The sequence below is a fragment of the Falco rusticolus genome, chromosome 4, assembly GCF_015220075.1.
Source record: "Falco rusticolus isolate bFalRus1 chromosome 4, bFalRus1.pri, whole genome shotgun sequence".
NCBI lineage: Eukaryota > Metazoa > Chordata > Aves > Falconiformes > Falconidae > Falco > Falco rusticolus.
The window spans coordinates 81,213,064-81,235,442 of NC_051190.1; the positions used below are offsets into that span (position 1 = coordinate 81,213,064).

Consider the following 22,379-nt stretch of genomic DNA (forward strand, 5'->3'; position numbering starts at 1 on the left):
CTCCTTTTCTTTACTTTCCCTGTCACTCCACTTTCATTTTCCCATTGTTTCCCCCTTAATAATCTCTACGGAAGTATACATGTTCCTCTGTTCCCCTACTTGTCAGTTCTCCACCTTTCCCTTGTGGTCATACACTTAACTTGTGTCCTACGAATGTCAACAACCATGCTCCAAAAATCAGTCAACTGTTTAATAAAAGTTACTGAGCTTTCAGTGCTTCTTGGATGCTTAGATGTTCTTCCCTTGACCACCACTTGAGCCATTTCTGGAAAACCTTAGTCTTCGTAGAAGGCTGAATAATCAATTGCTATACTTACGGCACTGTGGCTCATTCATTTTTTCTAGCTGCCTGTAGTTCATGCGACAAATAGTTGACAACAAATTTTAAGATACTTTCCCCCAATAAACATTAAAGAAAAGTCACCCATCTAAAGTCTTTCATACCAAAGTGAAAATATATAATCTAGGAAGAAATTCCACCGTTAAGTATGAAAACATACTGCATCACTGATAATGTTACACAACCAAAAGAGTTAAACTGACAAGGAACACAGCAAACCAACCACACATGCTCGTGTTTCTGGGTTAAGAATTGAGCCCTTGGGCTCATTCATTTCTCATCTTTTCTCAGATGGTTGACCTGTAATTGCCATCACTCTACCTTCCTGTCAGAGAAACATATCTGCTGATATACACACACAGATCTTTGCAAGGTCCTGCAACCACAATCCAGCTGTATCTCTGACGGTGCCAATGAACTAGAAAGAGATCGCTAGGGATTTCTTTGATTCTGTACAAGATCACATGAAATGTTTGATGACTGCATAAGAAAAGATTTGACGTTTATTTCAGACATGTAATAGTAGCTGTTAAATTCTATGCAGTATCAGCTATACAAACACAACAAATTACCGAGCTGTCATTACCTATTCCATACTACTTCTAAGAATAAATCATCATATTTGCATGGGAATATTTTCTTAGTTACTCAGGATTGTTTTTAAAGGCAGATTTGGAAGTTAAGTAGTGATATATTTTTTTTTTTTAAAGTAGAATAAATATTGTATGAAACAGTCACATAACAGAGCTGGATGAGATAATCCACATACAGTATTTTTCTGTCTCTAATTAATGATTTTTATAAGCTTCTGTGATCAGGCTTCTGTACTCCTTGAGTGACAGAATTATGCAGTTGATCCCTGAACACCTTTACCTGACTGTTAAGATCCACTATTTTAATTAGGTAAAGCTCTTTGGATCTGATTGCTTTTATCCTAAAATGTCAACTTTGTTCTCACATTGCATCTTCTTTTTAAAAACTTCTTGGTTGTGTCATATATGTACACACACACACACACAAACCAGCACCGCAGGCTTTCAAAATAAACTCTGAGGCAGAATGTTCTCATGCAGGGTTTTTATGGGAAAAACCTCATCATCTCTATATTCTTCTGCTGTTCAGCTAGTCTCTATCAAACGAATTTGTGCTTTCATCCCCCCAAAAAACTACTGAAGAATGGAAGCCTTACCAGCATCTTGCACTAGAAATAAAGATTCACATGCTTGGATGAGATAGTAGTTGTTCCCCATGTACAAGATACAAAATATAAAATATACAACATATAGTGTATAAATAAAGAATTTTATATGTATATTAGCTAACCTTATAATTTCTTTTCATCTTCAAACAATTAGTTAATATATTTTCTTTTTTTATTCTGCTATCCTGCAGAATATAAATATTCTGTATCCAAGCTTACAGTCAGAGCCAACTTTTTCCAGCTGGTTAAGAGTTTAAGGAGCACTGCCAATACTCGCTGATTCACAAAGTCGTGTTACTCATTCTCTCTCTGTCTGTCTTCCACATTTTCTCTACTCTTTTCTCTACTTTTCTGATCAGTATTTTACAAAAGAAGCAGTCTTTTCTTTGTTTGCATATTTGTTCTGGAAAAAATAGTGTTGATGGTTCTGATAATGACCAGAGTATGATTTGTCTTGAAATATTCCAGGTTTATATTTCAGTAAAAAAGGACACTTTTTCTGTCCACCCTCACATCTTCAATGCCCTATACAAACAGGCAACTAAATTCAGGTTAATTTAATTTACTTTGAATAGAAGCCATCTTTGTTTCTTAAGAACCATCCAACATTTTCCATCTTCTTATTTCTTTGCTTCTTACATTTCCCAACACTTAAGCATTGAGATTTTCTTGTGTGAATATGCAAGGAGAGTTACAAATAAAAGTTACAGACTAGAAAAAGTTAGAAGCTACAACTGTAGGTTCCACAGTAAAGCTCAGTTTTTGCAAAGTACATTACATCACTGCTATTTTTAGTGCAGCAGCAGTAAAAAAACAGATTCCAGACCCCACTTCACAAAACACTGCATGAATATACAGCTTTTACTTCAGAAATCTTATTAACTCAGATCAACCTACTATGGATGTCAGCAGAAATAGTCATATTAATTTTATTTACCTCCATGTTGATTTGGGCTTAATCTGTAATTTGCATTATAATGGATGCAACTCACATATACACCTCCAGAAAATCCAAAAAGCTTTGTGAGCACTGCTAAGACAAAACAAAAAATAAAGCAGCAGAGAATATTGTCTCTATCTGACTTTGGGTAACTAATTTAGGCATGTGCATTGTTGGTGCTGCTTCTAAATGCCAGATCAGAACAGCAGCGACAGGAGAATTGCACTACCTGTTGGCTCTGGGACAAAACTTCAGTTTCTGTTCCAGGCCTATAATAAGATATATGAAGTAAGAAGGTGAGAATTACAACTACAGGAGGAATGGAAGTAGAAGAGAACGATATCTGGACCGGCATGCAGCTGGGATGCAGGGCTCAGCACTTCGTGGCATGCACCGCAAGCACAGTCATGGCTGAGCAATGGCACCTGCAACAGCCCGGCAATTCCAGCAGTTACTATGGAGTCAAGGAGGGGGCATCACCCACTGCAGTCATGAGAAACTGCAAGTGACCACTTACTGTTTGGAGAAGCTGGGACAACCAGTGCCTTATTTCTGCTAGAGCAGATGTTTCGTTGCAGCCCAACAGGGCTGGCAGGCTGGACGTGAAATTTCAAAGGATTTCCTCACCTTACGGAAAAGCACAATAAAAGTGAACAGAAATTTCCTGACACACCCTTGGAAAATTACTAGTTATCCTATTATTGGAAAGATGTTTTTTAGAAAATCTGTACACGTTATTGTGCATTCCACTATATTCAGACTTTTTTATATTACATTAAAGTCAACAGAAACCTAATGTTTTCAACCCTGCTAAATTCTACAGGAGTTTTCTATACAGAGAACTACTATTGTATTAATAGCAGTATCATATCACTGATCTATGATAAGCCTTGACCATGCCTACATGTATAAGGCAAGAAAATACATGCTCTCTGCAGAGCTTTTTCTGCCCAAATTTGAAAAAGTTAACTAGCTAGTCATTTCTTCTCCATGAATTTTTACTTCAGTAAACGGTAGATGCATGAAATGTCTGAGTAAAGAAACAAAAGAGAAAAACTCTAGGAACGATTTTCTATCCAATGACTCAAATGATTGCAATTAACAGCTTTCACATTTTCATGAGCTTAAGAAAGAATATGACCTTCTTAACTAAGAATCAGAAACTGTGTACCCTTTCTCTTAATCTCTCTCTGAAGCTGAGCTAATTTAATTCCTGGATGGCACTGATTTCTTTGCTATGAGTGCGTAATTTGCCTTTATAACCATATAAAAATTGGGTTTCAGTGTAACTGCATTGGAGATGATTTTATACAGTATCAGCTGATGCTTATTGGAGGCTGAAGGGCTGACCATTTAAAGTTGTGGTATCAGACATATCTTGCTTGTGGGCTTTTGCGACATGACAGCAAGTACAAAGACCATTAAAATCTCTTTGTGAAAACACACAAAAATCAATCCTCTTCCACAAGGAGGTGCCCTCCAGCACAATCAATACAAACTGGTACAACAATATCTTATGACATTTGTCAGCTGCTTTAAACCTTTTGGCTCGGTAAAGCTCACAAAGTGCTGCTGTCTTTCATCTCTGCAGGATTGTGCCAAATGAAGATGTATTTCTAAATGAGTAGCAGGGGCAAATGCTGCCATCAGTTACCCCCCTGCAGATGGCTTGAAATTCAGCAAGGTTGTAGAGGACTGAACTCAACCTGGATTTCATCCAGTAAAGAAGATTAATTTGTTTACTGCTTTGAGACTTTTCTTCCCTTTATTTTAGTTATACTACAGGTTCTCGATGGAAATTTTTGTTCTACATTTTGATTTTTGCATGCTAGAGAGCCCAGAACACCAAACGAATATGAGTAACAACAATCGGCAGGTTCTTTCACCTTTCTTCTATTATTAATCAATTTTATCAGCTCTAATTACAAAGCTGCTTCTTCAAGAGCCATATGCCTTGATCAAGAGCATATCTATCAACTACTTTAACTTTGTTTTGTTGGGGTTGTTGTGTGCTTGTCACCACACTTTTAATGCTTGACTGTGGAAATCTTCCCCAGTGACTTTGTAGCAATCAAATATTTCCCCCAGATAACTATGAACCCAGGACCTGATACGTGAAGCTACTTGGTTCCTACCACCTATCATTCAGTTCAATCAGTTTTATCTTCTGGTACGCATACCTTGAAAATAGACAGCACAAAGACCAGAGTGATAAAGAGTTCTAGGTTAACATAATGTTGCTAAGTGTTAGATGCAGGAAAATACTCCACTAGCCCAGGATAACATAACTGCACACACATTTAAAACAAAAAGACACTTGATAGGCTTGTTTAGTGAAAAATTAAACAGTATTCTCTGTCCTTGTGCTATATTTCTTTGTGCAAAGAGACATCACACACCATGACTGAAACCAAATCCCATAAAATCTTGTCCAAACAAGCCCAGTCAAATCAAATCCCTTTTATGGAAATTAACCTTCTGTGAGAAGAAAAAAAACCTCAACCAAATAGGCAGCTGCATAACACTGTAAATTAGTACATTAGCCTTTTGGCCTTAGGAGAACAGAGTTTAAGTTCTGGCATTAGGTGCAAAAGCAAACAAATTTTGAGGTCTTGTATGAGCCACGCTTATGCTGTTTGTTTGATAGCTCACATTCAAACAAAGGTCATTGTGATTTGGGCAGTTCACACAGCAGATTTTTAGCCCCTGTTTTTATTAACTACTAAATTAATTTATTAGAAGTAAGAGTGAAATACAAAGAATTGTCCTGTGTTCCCCTCCTCTATGAATAAAAGCTATGCAAATGCAACAGATGCTGGTTTGTGAGGCAGGGAATGGTAGTGAAAATGTTACTTGTTCAGTATTGCTCCATCATTCCTTCAACACTACAAAATACCTTAGAGATAGATGGAATTGTACAAGGACACAACAACCTCCTAGTAAATGCAGAGTATATCTGATGTGCAAGCACTCTGTTTGAGCTTGTCTCTTACCAAGGTTATGAAACCTTCAAAATCACCAACTTGATCCTACCCTTTTCAGTTGCGTGGAGCTGCCGTTATGGGTCCTGCTTAGCCGGAGATGCCTGTCTTGACAGCACTCCTTCGGAAATCAGGGATTGGCCCATATGTCAGATGCCAAGACATCTTGTGGGAATTTCAAATAGGAGTAGCACCAAAACATGAGAGTGGAGTACTTGGCTCCCATAACGGCTTGCAGCACACAGTAGCATGAAATTGCTCTCAACCAAAACACAGCACTGGGCTTTCCACAGGACCTGTATCTCTCCCTTCCCACCAAACTCCTGCCAGCTATCTTGACCTCCAGTCTAGGAAAGAATGGCAGTCTGGGAAACCACCTCTGCAGTGCTGCTGGATTCCACAGCAGACAACCAAGGTGGGATTGGGATTCAGTGCAGGAGCTTTGCCTGAATGCACTGCTCCTTACGAGGGTCTCTTAGTCCCCATCAGAAGAATTCCTTAGAGACCCTGTGTGTGAAGTAGGACATTGCACCTGGTGCACAGCCACCAAACTGGATGCAGCTGCATTCAGCTCCAGGTCAAATGAATCCTTGTGGGACCATTCCCCACCCATATCTCAATATATACCTATAAAGCAGGAAATACACTTTCTGATCCCATAATATTGTGAGGAAAAATTATATAGCACTCGGTGCAGTTAGGAAGCTCATGACTGCTTAAGAATATGGAGAACCCCAGGTAACTGCTTATCTTTTTCATAAGGCTGTATCTCCAAAGTAAACAAATGACCTTGACTCAAGTGAGGTCGAGTGACTTTTAGTGAGGTAACGTCCTCTACAGTGACGTTGTACATGGTGGAAGGCTAATCATGTGCTGAAACACATGCTAGGAAAGGAATCGGTTTCTCCCACTGTCTCTGATGCAAACACAGTTTTATACTGCTCCTGCAATCTTCATAATTTATTAGTTGCAAAATAGATACTTAATATTTCCTTAGGGAGCTGCTGTCCAGTAGTACTCTAGGTGTAAGCAGGACACGCTTCAATGACGAAACATTGTTACAGCTCGATCAGCAGGTAAGAAAAAGGTGAGTTGAGTGAGGCTCAGTGAAACTATTTACATACATAAGCTATATACTTCAGTTCTCTCAAACACCATTGCAGGTTGCCTGATATCCAAAAAAAATCTGAGACGTGAAATACAGTGTCAATTTTAGGTCTTTTAGGGTTTTCTTGTTCTAAGAAGAAACTCATGACCCAAAGGTATTAGACAGGACTGAAAATTTGCAGGTTGAACATCAAAGGCTGATACAATCAGTCAATAGCCTTAATTCTTAGCTGCCCCAGAATATTTCTAACTGTAGATCTCAGAGCATTTTACAAGGGCAGGAGAATCCTGTTGGTCGCAAGGGGTAACAGAAAAAGAAGGAGCTTTGCAAAAGGGCATCAGCAGTGCTGTAAACACCAGGCTGTCTGGGTTGCAAGTTGATTACGAACATCCTTCCTCTCGATCTGGTAAACTGAGTAAGGGTTGTAAACAGTTCTGTCCATACGTTTCAGCAAGGAAGATATATTTAATAATGCATCGTATCCTTGTATTGACTTATAGTGGTCTTTATGCTCAAATATTTCATACACTAAGACTAAATATTGTAGATACTTGCATTTCGTATTCTCTGCCACAGTACTCTCTGTAAGATGTGTTAACTCATCTGAATAAGTTGATCTGTCTGCCTTAGCTTCCTGAAAAGGGGATTTTCACAATGAAAGAGTGTAAAACACGGAAGAAAAACCCAAGCCAAGTGAAGTACATGGGAAAAAAAAAAAAAAAAAAAAAAAAAGATTTTTCTCATCTGAAGAGAAGAAACAGCCGTTTACAATGTTCTGGTGGTGACAGAGATACAGAATAAAAATAAGTAGTAGTCTGTTACAGCTTAAAATATACCACAGAGGCGGCAGAACTATTGGATTTGCATGGAGAAGATAGCAAACAACTGGATGCCAAGCCCAGTTCTTTACTTGTTATCTTCATTTGCATTTGTGTTGATTGGTTTGACCTTGCTCAATTCACATCCTTTATACAAGAATAAATGTATAAAGAATATAAATGTATAAAGAAGAGGCAGAGGCAGAATGAATCAGTGTTCTCATAGCAAGTAAACACAAAAAAACCAATAAGGCATACAAGATTAGCTTCATCCATATGAAAATGAGGTAGAGTAAGGATATCTTGGGCCCAGTCCTGTTCAGGGTTCATGTTTTTTCTAAACTGTACAGAAAAATTCGTAGCACCACTGCTGGAGATCTTACCAAGCCATTAAATGGAGTTGCTTTGCCAGCAAATGTTGACAAAAACTGATGCTTCTGATTGTGTTTGGCCCTTGATCTCCATCCCCTCACAGTGCCGGTTTCCACCTGCGCAGAGGATGTTCACACGTTCAGGAAACCAGGTACCACGTGGAGGTATTAAAAAGGCAGAGGGACACCAAGCCTATAGACCTTAAGGCAGACTGAGAAAGCATTTGAAGTGTGTACATTAAAACATTGTGACTAAATATTCCTCTAACTTCTTTTGACAAAGTTAATTATATTTGCAATCCTGAAGTCTCTGCTACCTGTTGTAATTATTATACTTAACCTTAAACTCACTAATTATTGTTTTCTTGAAGTCTTGTGAAGACATGCTGTTTTACAGTTCTCAGGGGAAGCTGAAAGTTGTCTATTGTTATGCAGAAATTTGCAGCAAATAAATGGATTGTCTTATGGCAGTAACAGGAATCTGTTAAATGCTCTTCCCACCAGAACTGCTTCTCAGTCCTTTTCTGATTTCCACATCTATTTTGAAACTGGACAGAGAAGCAAAAAGTTTTGTATTTTTCACTCTGAACATACTATGTACTGATGCAGTTCTTCCCCTGGTCTGTTACTAGAGATCTGACTGTTGTCAGTGTATTTTAAGTTCTCCTTGATCCACTGCCAAATCTTTTCTACATGTCTTACCAAAAATTGGCCCGTGTGCTCCCTTTCCAGGGCAATGAGACTGGTTGCTTTCATACAGTTTAATTAGTAGATTTTATGTACTGGGAACAGTTTACTCCAGCTTTTTTGTCTAATTCTGACAGACCGGAACAAATGAGTGATGGGGATCACAGTAAGTTGTATCTTACAGCTTCAGGATGGCAGGATCATTAATGACATCTCTTAATAGAAGCACTTCTATATTAATAATGTATGCATTAATTACATGGCTATTATATAAAGTGCCTATAGAGTCTGTGTACGTGAACAGTATCCATGTAGTAAATCACAAAACTATATGTCAACTGTAATTATCCATGCATTTTAAACTTTTTCTCCTGCTCCACTGGGCAACCTCACATTCCAGCACCCTGGAAAACTTAAATCTTCCTTTCTTTTCTTTTCTGATAAAGTTTCCCTCCTTTTCCCACAAAATTTGAAGTTTCCTTCCAAAATTACAACAGACTAAAAACCTATATAGACTAATGTGGTTTAAGCTCAGATCCTCCTTTAAAACAGCTTCTCTACATCTAGAAAACCATGCAGAACATGATAACTGACAGCTTAAAATGGATGATGACGGTGCAGTATAAAAAAAGTCTCAAAAGCTCCATTTTTTGCAGGTGGAAGGTTTCTTTCTTCCTGTTGCCTTTCTCTCCATTTCCACAGCCACAACTGAACTGCAAAGGCTTTGGGCAGGCTGGTGGCTGAGGAACCCGTGCATTTCCTCAGACAGCCTGGGCCCAGGGAAACCCACGACAGGAGAGAGCCAAAACAATTTTTGTTGTTTCAACAAAACAGAGCAAGAAAACAGCTTGAGACAGATTCAACCACATTAACTCAGCTTCTGGTAGATTAGACAAGACAGGATCCATCAACATCTCTCTTATAAATGCCTGAAATCATTGATAACTTTTCTTGAAAGAAGCACTTTGAATATGTGCGTGAATACACAAATATTAGCTAACACATCTGTGCTGCTTCTCTGAGACACTCTACCTTGATGTCACTTTCAAATCCTTTGTCAGGACTTGAGACTTTCCATCACAGCCATTAACTTCACAGGCAGACAAATGATGACACCTGTGTCATTAATCAAAAATTCTAAACATTCAAACAATATTTTCTCTCTCTTTTTTTTTTTTTTCTTTTTCTTTTTTTCCCAGCATATAGGGCTCAGAGAGAATAAAAGATGCTTGGGAACGTTCCTATAAAAGCCTTTTTATGGGGGGGGGCGGGAATCTGTAAAGTGTACTTCTGCCTTCGCAAATAAACAGCATGGAAATAACAAGCAGCTCGGGCATGGTAATACCTCTCCTTCACATCCGTGTCAATAAAAACATTATACCATACTGCTCCATGATGTATTCTGTAATTATGGCATAACAACAGCTGCATTCAGTAAAGAGTGGGTTACAGGCTTCAGCTTTAGATCTGAATTTCATCTTTCAACAACAAGAATAAAGAAAAAGATTAGGAAGTTTGATAGCTATTGATTTTTTAAGGGGAAGCTTATTTTTCCATCATAAAGCAGGGTCATGCAAAAAAGGAAGCTACCGGTTTAAACATTAAAAAAACTGAGACATTGGACTGGCTTGCTTTTCTTTGTGTCCTTTTTGCTATGTATATAAGTACCCCTAGATACTTGCTTTAGCAATAGTGGCACTGTCTATGTACTGATTCTCATTTTTTATCTTATTAATATAGAGATGCATTTTTTAACGTGATGGCTTTTTTCTGTAACACGTCTGGTTGAACGTTCTAGTTGGGCTTTTTCTTGGCAAATCTGAGACCACTTCATGTCGTGCAAAAATTCATTGGCTGGAGTCACATCTCCAGATAGAAGGGAGATCCTGGGTGTGCAGTCCGACAGAAGCTGAACTCATCTGATGCCCCAGAATAAAAGGTCTCTGAGCAAGCCATTCCAAGCTAATTTTCACTTCTGAGTTTACAGCTTGCAGTTGCCAATTTGCAGCAAGACTGAGAACTATAATCTTCTTTTCTTATGCTTAACGGTCTCAGGATAGTTTATTTGCTCTTCCCTACTGGATACAGCCATATGTGATACACTGTCCTCCTAATGTATGGAACTGTTGTCTCTCCCATTTAGGGCTTGTATGAGAATTCAGCTCACACTTGCAATGATATTTTAGACTGATACCATTTTGGGACAATGAGTCAGCAGGTCACACCACTGGCTTAATCCTTTTATGTAATTTTTCAGAAATACTGATTTCCCATTACAGCTTATGTACAGGATCATCCCCAAGTAACACAAATCAGCCAAATAAACCTGCCTATTGTCTTCCAACAATATTACTAACTGAAGACCCCCAATAGACAGTATTTCCAGAGCTTTTTCTGTTATTTTACATGACAGATTTAGGTCTTTTGCTGTCTGTGTTTGCCATAATCATCCCATCAAACTCCAGCCCATCTTCTCATAAGAAATCTCTGTGTGGATCCGCACATACTGTCAGAGAGTCAAGATACACTGGTCTGTTGATGCAATTGATACAAATGCATGAAGTCACCAAAGGTTTTAAGCAAGAGTCCAAGTCTGATGAAATTAGGATATGCACTGCTTAATGTTATCTGTTGAGGATGGAACTTAGAGCATTATGGAATATGCTATTGATAGAGTTAGAGGCAATATGAGAAGGGAAAGACATTCATTAGTGTGTTTTTTTCTCTCTCTCCTTATTTTGGGGGGTTATAACTTCTGAGTCCTGCTCCAACCCTGCATGTTACTAAATGGCCTTAGCTTGCTACATGCAAAAATGCCACACAGAGATAAAGCATCATGGTGAAATGTTAGGTGTTAAGTGTAGGGATATGAAATTAATATTACTCACTAATTGGTCAAATTTTGTTCTTGGTGGGGCTTTTTTGTTTGTTTCTTCTTTTTTGAAAGACATGCAGTTCCCAGCTAAACACAAATGGGCCAATGTTTCTCTTCTCCCTTTAAAAATAACTCCAACCCCAATGTCAGCAAGTCGACGATAGCCCTTTGTAAAAGGTGTGTTTGTTACCAAGGAAAACAAATCCTAGAGACAAAGAATTCCAGGTTCAAATTTACAGATTTAGTGTAAAAACACCCAAACTATGTAAACCAGTTTTGTTATAACCTTTTTAGTACAATCACAGGACCCAAACAAAATGAAGGATATACAAGACCACCTTGTGCCACCAGAACTTTCTGCCTTCATTTCAAATAAAACTGACTACTAAGGGATACCCAATTGACCTGTAGGCAAAGGTCCATCCATCCCAGGATAGACCAGCATCAGCGTTCAGAGAGTATGGGAAGAAGGTGACCGCGGCATGTCCTCTGAAGGTCTGACATTCTCTGTGTTAGGGACTCGCTAATGGGGATTTGGAGAATCAAACCTCACCATCATAGCTGAGAATGATTGTTGGCTATTTCTTCCATGGATTTGTCTAAGCAATTTTTCTTAATTTAGGACTTGTGCCATCCAATATAGCTTACATCAATAAATTTCACAAATTAATAGTCATGTTGTGTGATAAAGCGCTTCATGTTCTTTAAATGCCTCAACTGTTTTTTTCCTATTGCCCCCCCAATTCTTGTTATGAGACTCAGTAAATTTTGATTCCCTGCTTTTCTTCTCCAAACAATTCATTATGTTATACTTTGATTTTACTCCTTTTCTCAACTATCTGTCCCAAGTTGAATCCTTTGAAGTTTCTGTTAATATAAATGCCATTTTTAAGCCTTGCTTATTCTTATGGCATCTCCCAGTATCTTTCTAGGTGTCCCATAACCTTAGGTGTAGGGATCAGAACTGCAGAACTGGTTAGAGGGGTGAGAGAAGGTAGACGTGTGGCACTGCTTTCCTGGTATTTAGCTAGCATAAAGCATTAATAAGCCAACCTGAGGTTCAAGGACTGTTTTTCCCATAGCCAAGCTACATCACTTACCCAAGCCTAGATTATCATAGAAACTGCTCAGTTTAATGGATGCAGTTCCAGGAACAGACCTTTCCTGACATGGCTGTGCTTCTTCAGTCATAAAGGCTAGATTCACAAGGAAAGTTTCTATACTATAGAGTATTATAGTATCTAAAAGTTAACTTGTTACTGGGCAGAATATACTCCTAATAAATACGAAATAACAAATTAATGAAAGCTTTAGTGAGTACATGCATGCACTGCATAAAACTATCAGTCCTTTTCTGGGTGTAGGAATCTATTCTGGGCTCCAAGGAAACATCTGACTGCCTCAGCTCCTATGTACTCCCTTCCTGCAGTGTCACACTGAAACTCTAAGATCATAATACAGAGGTGTTTTTCATTTTATTTCTGTGTAGATGTAGATCTAGGTCTTCACTCATTCTGTCTTTCCCACTTTTCATTCCTGCAGGAAGCAAAAAACCCCTGATTCAGCTGACCAGCTTTTGAAAGGTTTTGTGGAGGCCCTTAGATATCCTAAATACTTACAGCTGCGCTCACAGAGACTTGTAATATGAAGCAGAGCACTGGCAGAAAATCCTTTGCAAGTCTAGCCTTTGTGGCTAAATCTGCAATGTACCTGAAATTGGCTAGTCCTGAGATGTCTGAGAGCTTAGTGCACTCCTCAAGACTTGTAATGTCCACATGACCTTCATCAACAGCTGAGAAGGCAGCCTGACCCTCCAAACCCCAGCCACCTTTGCAGAGACCAATGCTGAGCCACTTGTAGCAGGGACTCCAGCATGTACAGTCTGCCAGCACTGGTTACAGAAGACCATTGTAAGGATTAAAGGGTTGCACAGAGCTCCAGCAGAGAGCTTTATACAAAAATGGAATGAGTTGTCTACATCAGTAGAATTCAGAAGACATATTATTTTTTGTTTAATTTCATCTTTTATTATCGGTCTTATGCTACGTCCCAGGTCTTGACCATTTGTTTATCTTTCTGAATAATGTAATAACCAAAAGTGCCCTGTGTATATACCACAATAGGCAGGCATACACTTTACTAAATACAGGCCACAGACTCTGTTAGCATAAAGCTATTTAGCTGACTTCAAGGAAATCCATCTGATTTACACCAACCCACAATCTGACCCATTATCCTGTAAGATATTTTTTTTTTTAAAAAAAAACAACAACACAAACCATAGTGGGACAATAAAGTCACTACTTTTATAGCCCAGAACACTATCTGCATATTCCAATATCTTGTTTGCTTTCTTAACAGCTATGAAACACTGTGCAGATGGTTTTACTAAATTATCAACAATCATTCCAAAGTCAGTTCTGATATTCCCATCTATGGGGATATACTACCAGGGCCAAACACATCCCTTGTGCAGCTCTGTTAGCCTAACACATTTGGCCCACTGACCACAAAGTGCATTGCCTCCAATTACACTCTCTCTCTTGCTCTTATCTCAGTTTACTGACTATACTTATCTTAGTCCTTTCCTTATCTAAAACACTGCAATCTTCCAGGTCCCCTAATGCAGTTCATGATTTGACTCCTGTTGTCCTCATCTAATATTGTTGTCCCTTTCTGTGTTTTACTTTCTCTCTTCCTTTTCCTGAAGCACTCCCACAAGCACCGGGGTCTTAACAAATCACTGCTGTTTACAGAGTTTATTACTTTCCATCATTTCTTATGATTCTACTGCAGTATGTCTTTCAAGTAATTATCTCTGTGATTTACTATATTGGTCATATAACCTCCTCCTTCCTGTACTAATCAGCTCTGGATTAGCTAGCTGGTAGGGCCAGATTGCCCCTGACAGACTTTTCCCCATCTCTGTGTTCACCCAGGCACGCTGGGATCACGTGCTCCCTGGCTTTCTACATGCACTCATAGCTCCTCGCCAGCTCTTCCAGAACAGGCTCACCCCAGCCGGCCAGGCAGCAGCCTTAACTCCTTATTTCAGCAAAAGCCTCAAGCACCGACAAGCTGGCACCTCTGCAAAAACACCTCCTTTTGCCTCTATTTAGGTCACGTAGCCATATGCCACTCCCCAAGCGAGGGTTTGACTGAAAGCCACCACAGAGGGCTCTTTGAGTACACCCAAAACACTCTGTACCTGAGCTTCTATAAAGTGCCACTGTACTAACAAGCAAGCACACTGTTCACTAAAATAACATGGGTGAATAAAGAATTGGCTTAGTCTGTCTTCAAGTAGATCAGCCGGGTCCTATCACAGAGGGGAGGTGGAAACAAAACAGTGAAATCTCCTCTACTCTTCCCCTTTTTAGGGCAGCGCGAAGGAACTGCCACAGCTTGTAGTGTGGATTACACAGAAAAAGTGCTGCTCTGCACCCCAAGCATCTACCTGGTTACCTGGAGTGCGGAAAAAGTACAGAGACATTTCTTCTGAAACAGAACACATCAGAACTACTCGTGAACTAACATAAAAACCCTCCACCAAACCAACTCCAAGAGCCGTAATCACCTCTCTACCATGCAACTAAAAAGTGTGGACATGGGCAGAAATGCTCACTGAGCTTTGCAAGAGCAAAGACAGAATTACGGTTTACCAGGTATAAAAACGTTTGATTGTGACCCTGACTCAGGGCCACCTTCCTGTAACCTTTACTAACAGCAGGGAAGCACACTGAAAAAAACCCAAAATCAAACCTAAAACAAACTGCAGGCTGTGTATTTTTGAGGTCAGTCCAATGGAGTACGCAACAAGGATAATACTGCAGCAGTATTAAAGACGTGATACATTTCTAGGTCAAATAATGCTACAGTTTTGGAGAACACGCTGTATGTATACCTTCTTGGAGTTTATTTACCACTTCTTTTGGTGATGTTGTGTCATTTTCACACAAAAATAGTTCCTTGGGAAAATGTCAAAGACACTCTTCATAGGCATTTTCAGATTATTACATAAGAAGATGGCACAGATATTTCCTTCCCACAGAAATTAAATTGGTGTTCAAGAGGGAAACCACTATTTCAACCTCCTGAAGTAAAAGATGAAGTTAACTTTATCTACCTACGCAGTCACGAAAGCTGGGTGGTAAGGTACAGCACTTTGCTGGTGCATTTATGATTCTTAGGGATGACAGACATCCTGTGGGTAATCGTAGTTTTAAAATGCTATGACCCCTAGCTTCCCATCTCCCTGCCCTGCCAGAGATTACCAGTCCAGTAAGCAGAAGCAACAGGAGACGATGCACTCCGTTCCCTCTTCCGCGGAAGAACATGGAGGTTAGGGCTCCACTATCTACTGCAGATGCTCCAGTTCTCAGCCTGTATCTTAGCAAAATGCAGGGGACTTGGAGTTTCTGAGGTGCAGGCACCTGCTCCCAGCTGCTCCCTCCTTTCCCAGCAGAGTAGCCTCTGCTTTAAAAGAAGCCCAACAAACCACAAAACAAACCACACACAGCAACAACAACAAAATCCCCAATAACCAGCAAAGCAAACTGAGAAATTTATCTCCTAGGCTTTCACAGCTACATCCAAGCGGGGTATTTCAGAGTGATGATTCTTAAGAATGTAAGATACCATGTTAATTAAGACTCCTAAAACATCTTTAAAGATTATTTGGGAAAGTCCTCTGTGCTATTAATTCAAGCACTGAATAGGGCTGTTCATGGGTGCTGTTACCTCTAGTACATGAAATGAAGCTAACGGTCTTCTGAGGAGAAAGTACAGCCATTAACAATTCAAAGATTTCCTTGTAATACCCTTTGCACACACTAATCTATTACCTGCTCTTAAAAAAAAAAAGCAAACAAAAACCCCACAAACAAGGCAAAAATATTTACTAGACAATATTGTCCTGCGAAGATGAACTTGCAGCCCAAACCAGCCAGATGTCAAGGGCAGTAAAATTCTTAAGCACTACTCCCTGGGGTGCCAGGTACCAGAGAGTCCCAAAGATGGACAGATTCTGAGTAAAGGGCTCTTTAGGGGGAATAACTGTAGAAAATGATCCTTAATGTTGTTGTATCCCATTTCCCTTAGTTACCACAGCAGTCAACTGTAAGTAAGCAGGCAGATTTGGTCTGACGACATATGAAACATCAAGATTTGCACTGTAGTTGGTGTGTGGGAAGTTAAGCCTGGTGTGACCTTGGAGAAAAGGCTTAGGCTCTCTGTCATGGAAAGTCATATCCCTACAGCAGAATTTCTGTGTTGCCCTAAGCCTGTAATCTTAACCCTCTCAAATGGATTCTGAGGGGATCTGCCAAGTCCTTATCTAATTTCACCTCCGCTCAGCTACCGGTGCAACTGAGCCGTCACAGCAGAGGAAACCCGAGCACCTACAGCCACAGCCTGTGCATCCCACAGGGATGCCTCCCACATTTGCTTCAGGTTAGCACTACCCTGGGCTGCCCACTGCTCTGGCCAGCAAAAAGACACACAAGCAAACATGCACAAGCTAACTTCATTACAGCTTTTCCTGAAATCAGAGTTGAGGCCTGCGTTTTCTTCCACTTGTGACACACCTTGAAAACAATAAAAAAACCCCACCCATCCACCCAACCAAAAGAAAATATACCACCCCCACCCCAGCCCCAAACACCCCGCATTCAAATTCAGTAGGGTATTAAGATGCCCTGTGAAAACGTGCCAGCGTTTTTAGTTGGAATCAATCTTTCTCTAAATGTACATGGGCCATCCTCCTTCGTCAGTCAAATACGACACTCTGGAAATCTTAACTCCTGGCTACAACTCATATATATGTACACATTAACTGCACACGCTCCTCACTTGTTTTTGTTTGGGTGTTTTGGTTTTTTTTTTCCTAACATTTTGCAGGAAGCCATTCTAAGCACTGGGAACAGACCATCATCTCCTCTTTCAAAAGAAGAAACTTACTGCAGCGGCCTCTCCAGTCCAAATGGTTAGGAATCCAATACACAACAACCTTGCAGAAATCATCTGCCAGATTTATTATTCTACCTGAAAACCCCAAACAAACCAAAACAAAAAACAAAAAAAAGAAAGAAAAAACCCAAAGAACAAAAAAGTAGAATAAAAACAGATTTTAAATAAACTTCTTAGGTACATTTTTAAAAGGGTTAATCAGTTCAGTGAAAGACTTGTATCTTCTGCTGAGAGATCATGTAATGTTGGTCTGATTGCTTGCTTTGTTCAGTGAGTCACTACCATATACAGACATATATATATATTTCTTCTTAAATATTACACATTTGATGCACTTTTTCCTCTCCTTTTTTTTTTTTACTTTTTTTTTTTTTTTTTTTTTTTTTACTTTTTTGTCCAACCCCTTTCCCAAATACCCACATCCTGCCACAGGCAAGAGGCGCTCCATGCTGACATTAAAGAACCAAAACCAATCCAAGAACTTTTGATCAAAGCATGTTTCATTTGAACCTTATTTCAATGGAAACCACATTTTTAAAACAATTTCACTCAACCTTTTCCCTTTCCTTTTTGCCAATTCTGCAATTTTAGACTTCTGATTCTGGGATTACCAAAAATTTAAGTGCCATTGAGACTTACAGATGACAGGTGACATATTAAGGCATATATAAACTCCCATAAAATATGTTGTCTTATGGATCTGAGTAAACTGAATACCTACCCAATTTTTTCTATGCACCTGTGGTTTCTAGTGACCACCGTTTCTTACCTTTGATTAACTGCATATTAAAATATTCATAGCTTAACTACTTTCTTAACTGACAGGATAGAAAATTAACCCACCACCTAGGATTGTCTTTGAAATCCATCCATTATGATGAAAATTCTACTTGTTGTTTTATGTTTATGCACTCATTTTCCTCCTGCTTCTCAGGAATACAGGAAAATGAGGTACTCCATATAGCACCTATTTAAATTTCACTGGGCACAAAAAGAAATCCAGATCTTACCCCCGCTCTTTCCCTTCAAACTAGGAAATACTACATTTCAGAAAAGGTGCTCATAAATATTTAGAACTTTTAGGGTTTTGTCAGGGTTATTTTTTGTTTGTTTGTTTTACATGTAGAATAGCATGTGTGGCTTGTGTTCAAGATTACCCCTCTCAAAAAAGAAAACAATTTGGAAAAATAACAAACCCCCCCAACCCCTCAAAATTTAAATTGTCTTCTGAGCGTATCTGATCACATTTACATTTAGCGTCCACAACAAGTTGATTGGTAACATCAGTGCCAGCACTACAACGTCATACAGCGACTTCATGGTATTCCTTGACAGTTCGTCTAAGTCTCCGTTCCACTGAAAATTACAAAAGGTTCTGCAGAGCTTTCCTCAGCGAGCTGAAGCTTACTAGTCATTTGTGGATGCGCATAAAAGCTGCTTATAGCACAGCTATGGCGTAAGCTATTTTCTAAGCAATAAATGGTTCAAGTCATCTATTTTGTCCTGAAATGCTACCTGTAGTTACAGCATTGCTTATAAATGGTCATAGTAAATTCAGCATCAAAGAGAATATTACAGAAAAAGACAGCAGCAGAAGCATTAGCATTATCTAGTATTTATATATGTTATCAACATAACACAGCAGTAAAAGGTTTAAATGCATATTAATGGGTACCGTGTCTAAAAATTACTAAAGTACCTATTTAGTGTATTGGATATTTTTCTCAAGGAGTGCTTGCTGTGTCTAAACAGCATTATTAGATATGTGACTTAGTACAGTTAATTCCTATTGATTAAATAACTTATTTATGTACCAAAGGAAATGGAAGGATACAAAATGTTTTCTCCCTCCCAATCATGATCCTGTATTTAATGCTGACATGATCATCAGAAAGCCTACCACATGTAATTACTACCCTCAAATGGATCTTGAAAGGTCTAAGCCATAGCATGGGACATATATGCATAGCAACGTGGCACCAGATACAGCATGCAGCTTGCAGTCTGAAGTCTGGGATTTTGCTGCTTGGTCACTGTACTTATGGCCACTCTGTCGCCACTCTGTCATTCAGTAATTAAATAGGATTTTTTTGTAGGCCATACTGAAAGAAAAAAAAAAAAAGACAAGAAGAAAAAAAGGGAAAAACTCTTGTGAGATCTGGTTGTTTTCAGAGGCAAGGTGCAAGGTCTGCCGTGCAAGCTTCTAAATTAAATGCTGTGGTATATGCTTTCTTTCTCCTTTGTAACTGCAGAAAGACAATTAAGAATGGCAAGAAACAAATGCCCTAGGCATGCTGTGCTGATATCATCATCAAGTGGTTATTTTGCACAATAAGAATTAACTGTACTATGGATACCCAGAGAAAATGTACAATATCTTATGCTGATATGAAACAAAACAGACATGATATAGCTTTTTTTGTACTTAAAACCTGTATGTTCCCTTCCCAAACTTAAGTAAAAAGCAAACCCACCCTTTTCCTCCTGTTACACAGAATAACGTTTAGGTTCCAACCCTCCCCTTTCAAATAAAGTGCACTGTCCATGGCAGACCATAGGAGTAATGCAACAGGAAAAGCCCCTTTTAGTGTACTATTTAAAAAACAAACTGAAGTCGGTTCAGCTTTCCTCTGGGTCTTGTGAAAGAGGAGAAGCCCAAGGGAGGGGGAAAACATCCCCTTCACTGTCACTGTTGTTAATAGACATAGCCTTCGTTATAGGGGTGGGTGTTGCAGCAGCCACCGTCCTGCATGTAGACCATGCTCTCATCAAAGTGGGACAGAGGCACAGTGTCCTCCTCATTGATGTGGCGCTCCATGTCAGTCTTCAGTAAGGGACGCTGGTTGTCTGGAAAAGCCATGGAGAAAAGCGCTTCAGGGTCGCAAACAAACTTGTAGACATATCTTTCTCCAGCCACCTTAGGACAACAGAAGGGAGAAAAAGATGCAGCGTAAGGCCTCAAGGTTTTGCAAGCCCACGTTCAACAGTCTTGTGAAGAACTCACCTTTGTTACATAATTAATAATGCAATGGCAGAACTGGTAAGGCAATGACCTAGCCTAGAAAGCAGGAATCTGCAGAAGCAGACTGTGCATAACACCCTTGGTTTTGCCACATGTAATATCCAGTTGGAAGAGGGACTAGGTATTGTACTTCTAAACATTTGTTTGCAATCGTTTCCTACACTTCGCCACAAATGGAGCTGTTCTTACTGGGAAATGGAAATGTAAACAAATTGTCACAACAGTGGCAAAATAAAATGACGAAGTCCAACACTTTATGTGTGACATGGAGGAAAGAATCACATTGCACAATAGAGATCTGAATCTCCCTAAATGCAGATTGATTCATACTTACGTATAAAAGCACTTAAATTAATAGTGCATGCTGATTGTACAGGGACAGCGTAAGCAAATACGTAGGCTAATATGTACTTAGCAATTGCTCATGCAAAGCTGGGACATTTGGATTTGCTTATGGGGGGGCAACCTGTCCAAAGATCCTAATGTTTTTGCTTATTCAGAAATAGCACTGAATGTCTGCTCTTCATCTTCCTAAAAGCTAAAGAATGATAAAACCAATACAGAACTGTTGTTTTACTTAAAAAAAAAAAAAGTCTATGTAGTGTCTTTTCAAGCACCTTATTTAAAAAATTTTGAACTATGTTGCACACTCATGGCTTATTAAAATTATTTTAAAATAAAGACTGGATTGTCTGCTTCTTGTAATGCCAGCTGGCAAGGCACTGGAAGTAAGTCAATGAAGGTGGCAAAAGTGTTGCAAACTTAAGTCTATTCCTATGGATGCAAAATAGTGTGAAGCACCTCCTCAAATTTTCAGCTTATTTATTCTACAAATAATGCAAATTTTTGGTTGAGGGTATATCTGCAGTAGAATTTTTTTTTTCAACAAATTCATGTCAGCTCAGACATGACTGAAGGCTGCATTCAGAAACTGGGCATTTGTATAACCCGTTTTACCATTGCCTAACTTAAAAGGGGAAAAAAATGTGCATACAAACCTTGCAGTAAAGAAACCTGCTATCAATCTACGACCACCACTAGTTTTTCAACATATACTAAATGGCAAGATAGGGTGATCCTAGGGCAAACCTGAAACATTGCTATGTCAGAAAAATAAGCATCCAAACTAGCTTTTAAAATGTGCGTTAAATACAATCTTGTAGTTAATAAGTAGTAGTTTAAGAGGCAGCAAGCTAGCTGTTGATAGTATTTCTAAATTTTCCCTTCTAAATGGATGTGTGGGTTGGGCAGCATTACCAGCCTTATAGAATTCCCATTCTCACCTTTTCAACTTATTTCACTCTGATACTTACTGTTGCCTCCATGCTGCCTTTGAACGGTGCTGCCACAACTGACTATGCAGCTAAGCTGTAACCTGCAACCAGCAACTCCTCTGCCTGAAGCACCACCCAGCAAAATCAAGCACTTCTGCTTCTCCCGGACCAGACCCAATCTACAGTCCACAAAGACTCAATGCACAGTTACATGACACACAGAAATGGATGAGGCACTGTGCTACTCAAGTACCGTGAGCCTATGCTAGCCCAGACTGTTGTCCAAGTTGACTCCTGGATAGTGAAAAGAAGAGAGCACTATAACGATGCCATAATCAAAGCAAGAGAACTTGTTAACAGGCAGCTCTAAACCGAGACTTCACAAAATCTACCAGAAAAGTTGTCCAGTAACTTGAGCCAAGAGCATTGTTTCCATTCATGGAACTGGCAAAAGGCAGGTTTAAACATATTAGTCACCACAGGTCACAAAACTAATGTGAAAAGATATGGAACAAGTTTTACAGCACAAGGTGTTCGTTATGATCTTTGACCACACCTGCCAGTTTTGTAGATGCAGCAGACAGCTCTCTCCTGTTGATTTCTCAGTCTATCTACATAGTACTGCCCAGCAAGACTTAAAAACATACATTTAAATCAGCAAGACACAGTAGAAGGATGGGCTGAATACTGTCAGCAAGACCAGGCTGTTATATATAAATTATTTTTAAATGTTTCTCATAATTCAGCCTATTATAAATTATTAAATTCCACTTAAAATCGTATTACAACACCACT

General features: G+C 39.2%; 1 protein-coding gene across 4 annotated transcripts in view; it reads right to left on the bottom strand.

Moving 5' to 3' along the window:
• Positions 1-17,661: 17,661 nt before the first annotated feature.
• ETV1 (ETS variant transcription factor 1) overlaps positions 17,662-22,379 on the bottom strand; it is a 66,786-nt gene continuing 62,068 nt past the window's right edge. For all 4 annotated transcript variants that reach the window (XM_037385851.1, XM_037385849.1, XM_037385850.1 and 1 more), the window contains one exon: positions 17,662-20,205. In XM_037385851.1, coding sequence (XP_037241748.1) covers positions 19,984-20,205 — 222 coding nt within the window. In that variant the 3' untranslated portion in view covers positions 17,662-19,983. The remainder of the gene's footprint in view (positions 20,206-22,379) is intronic.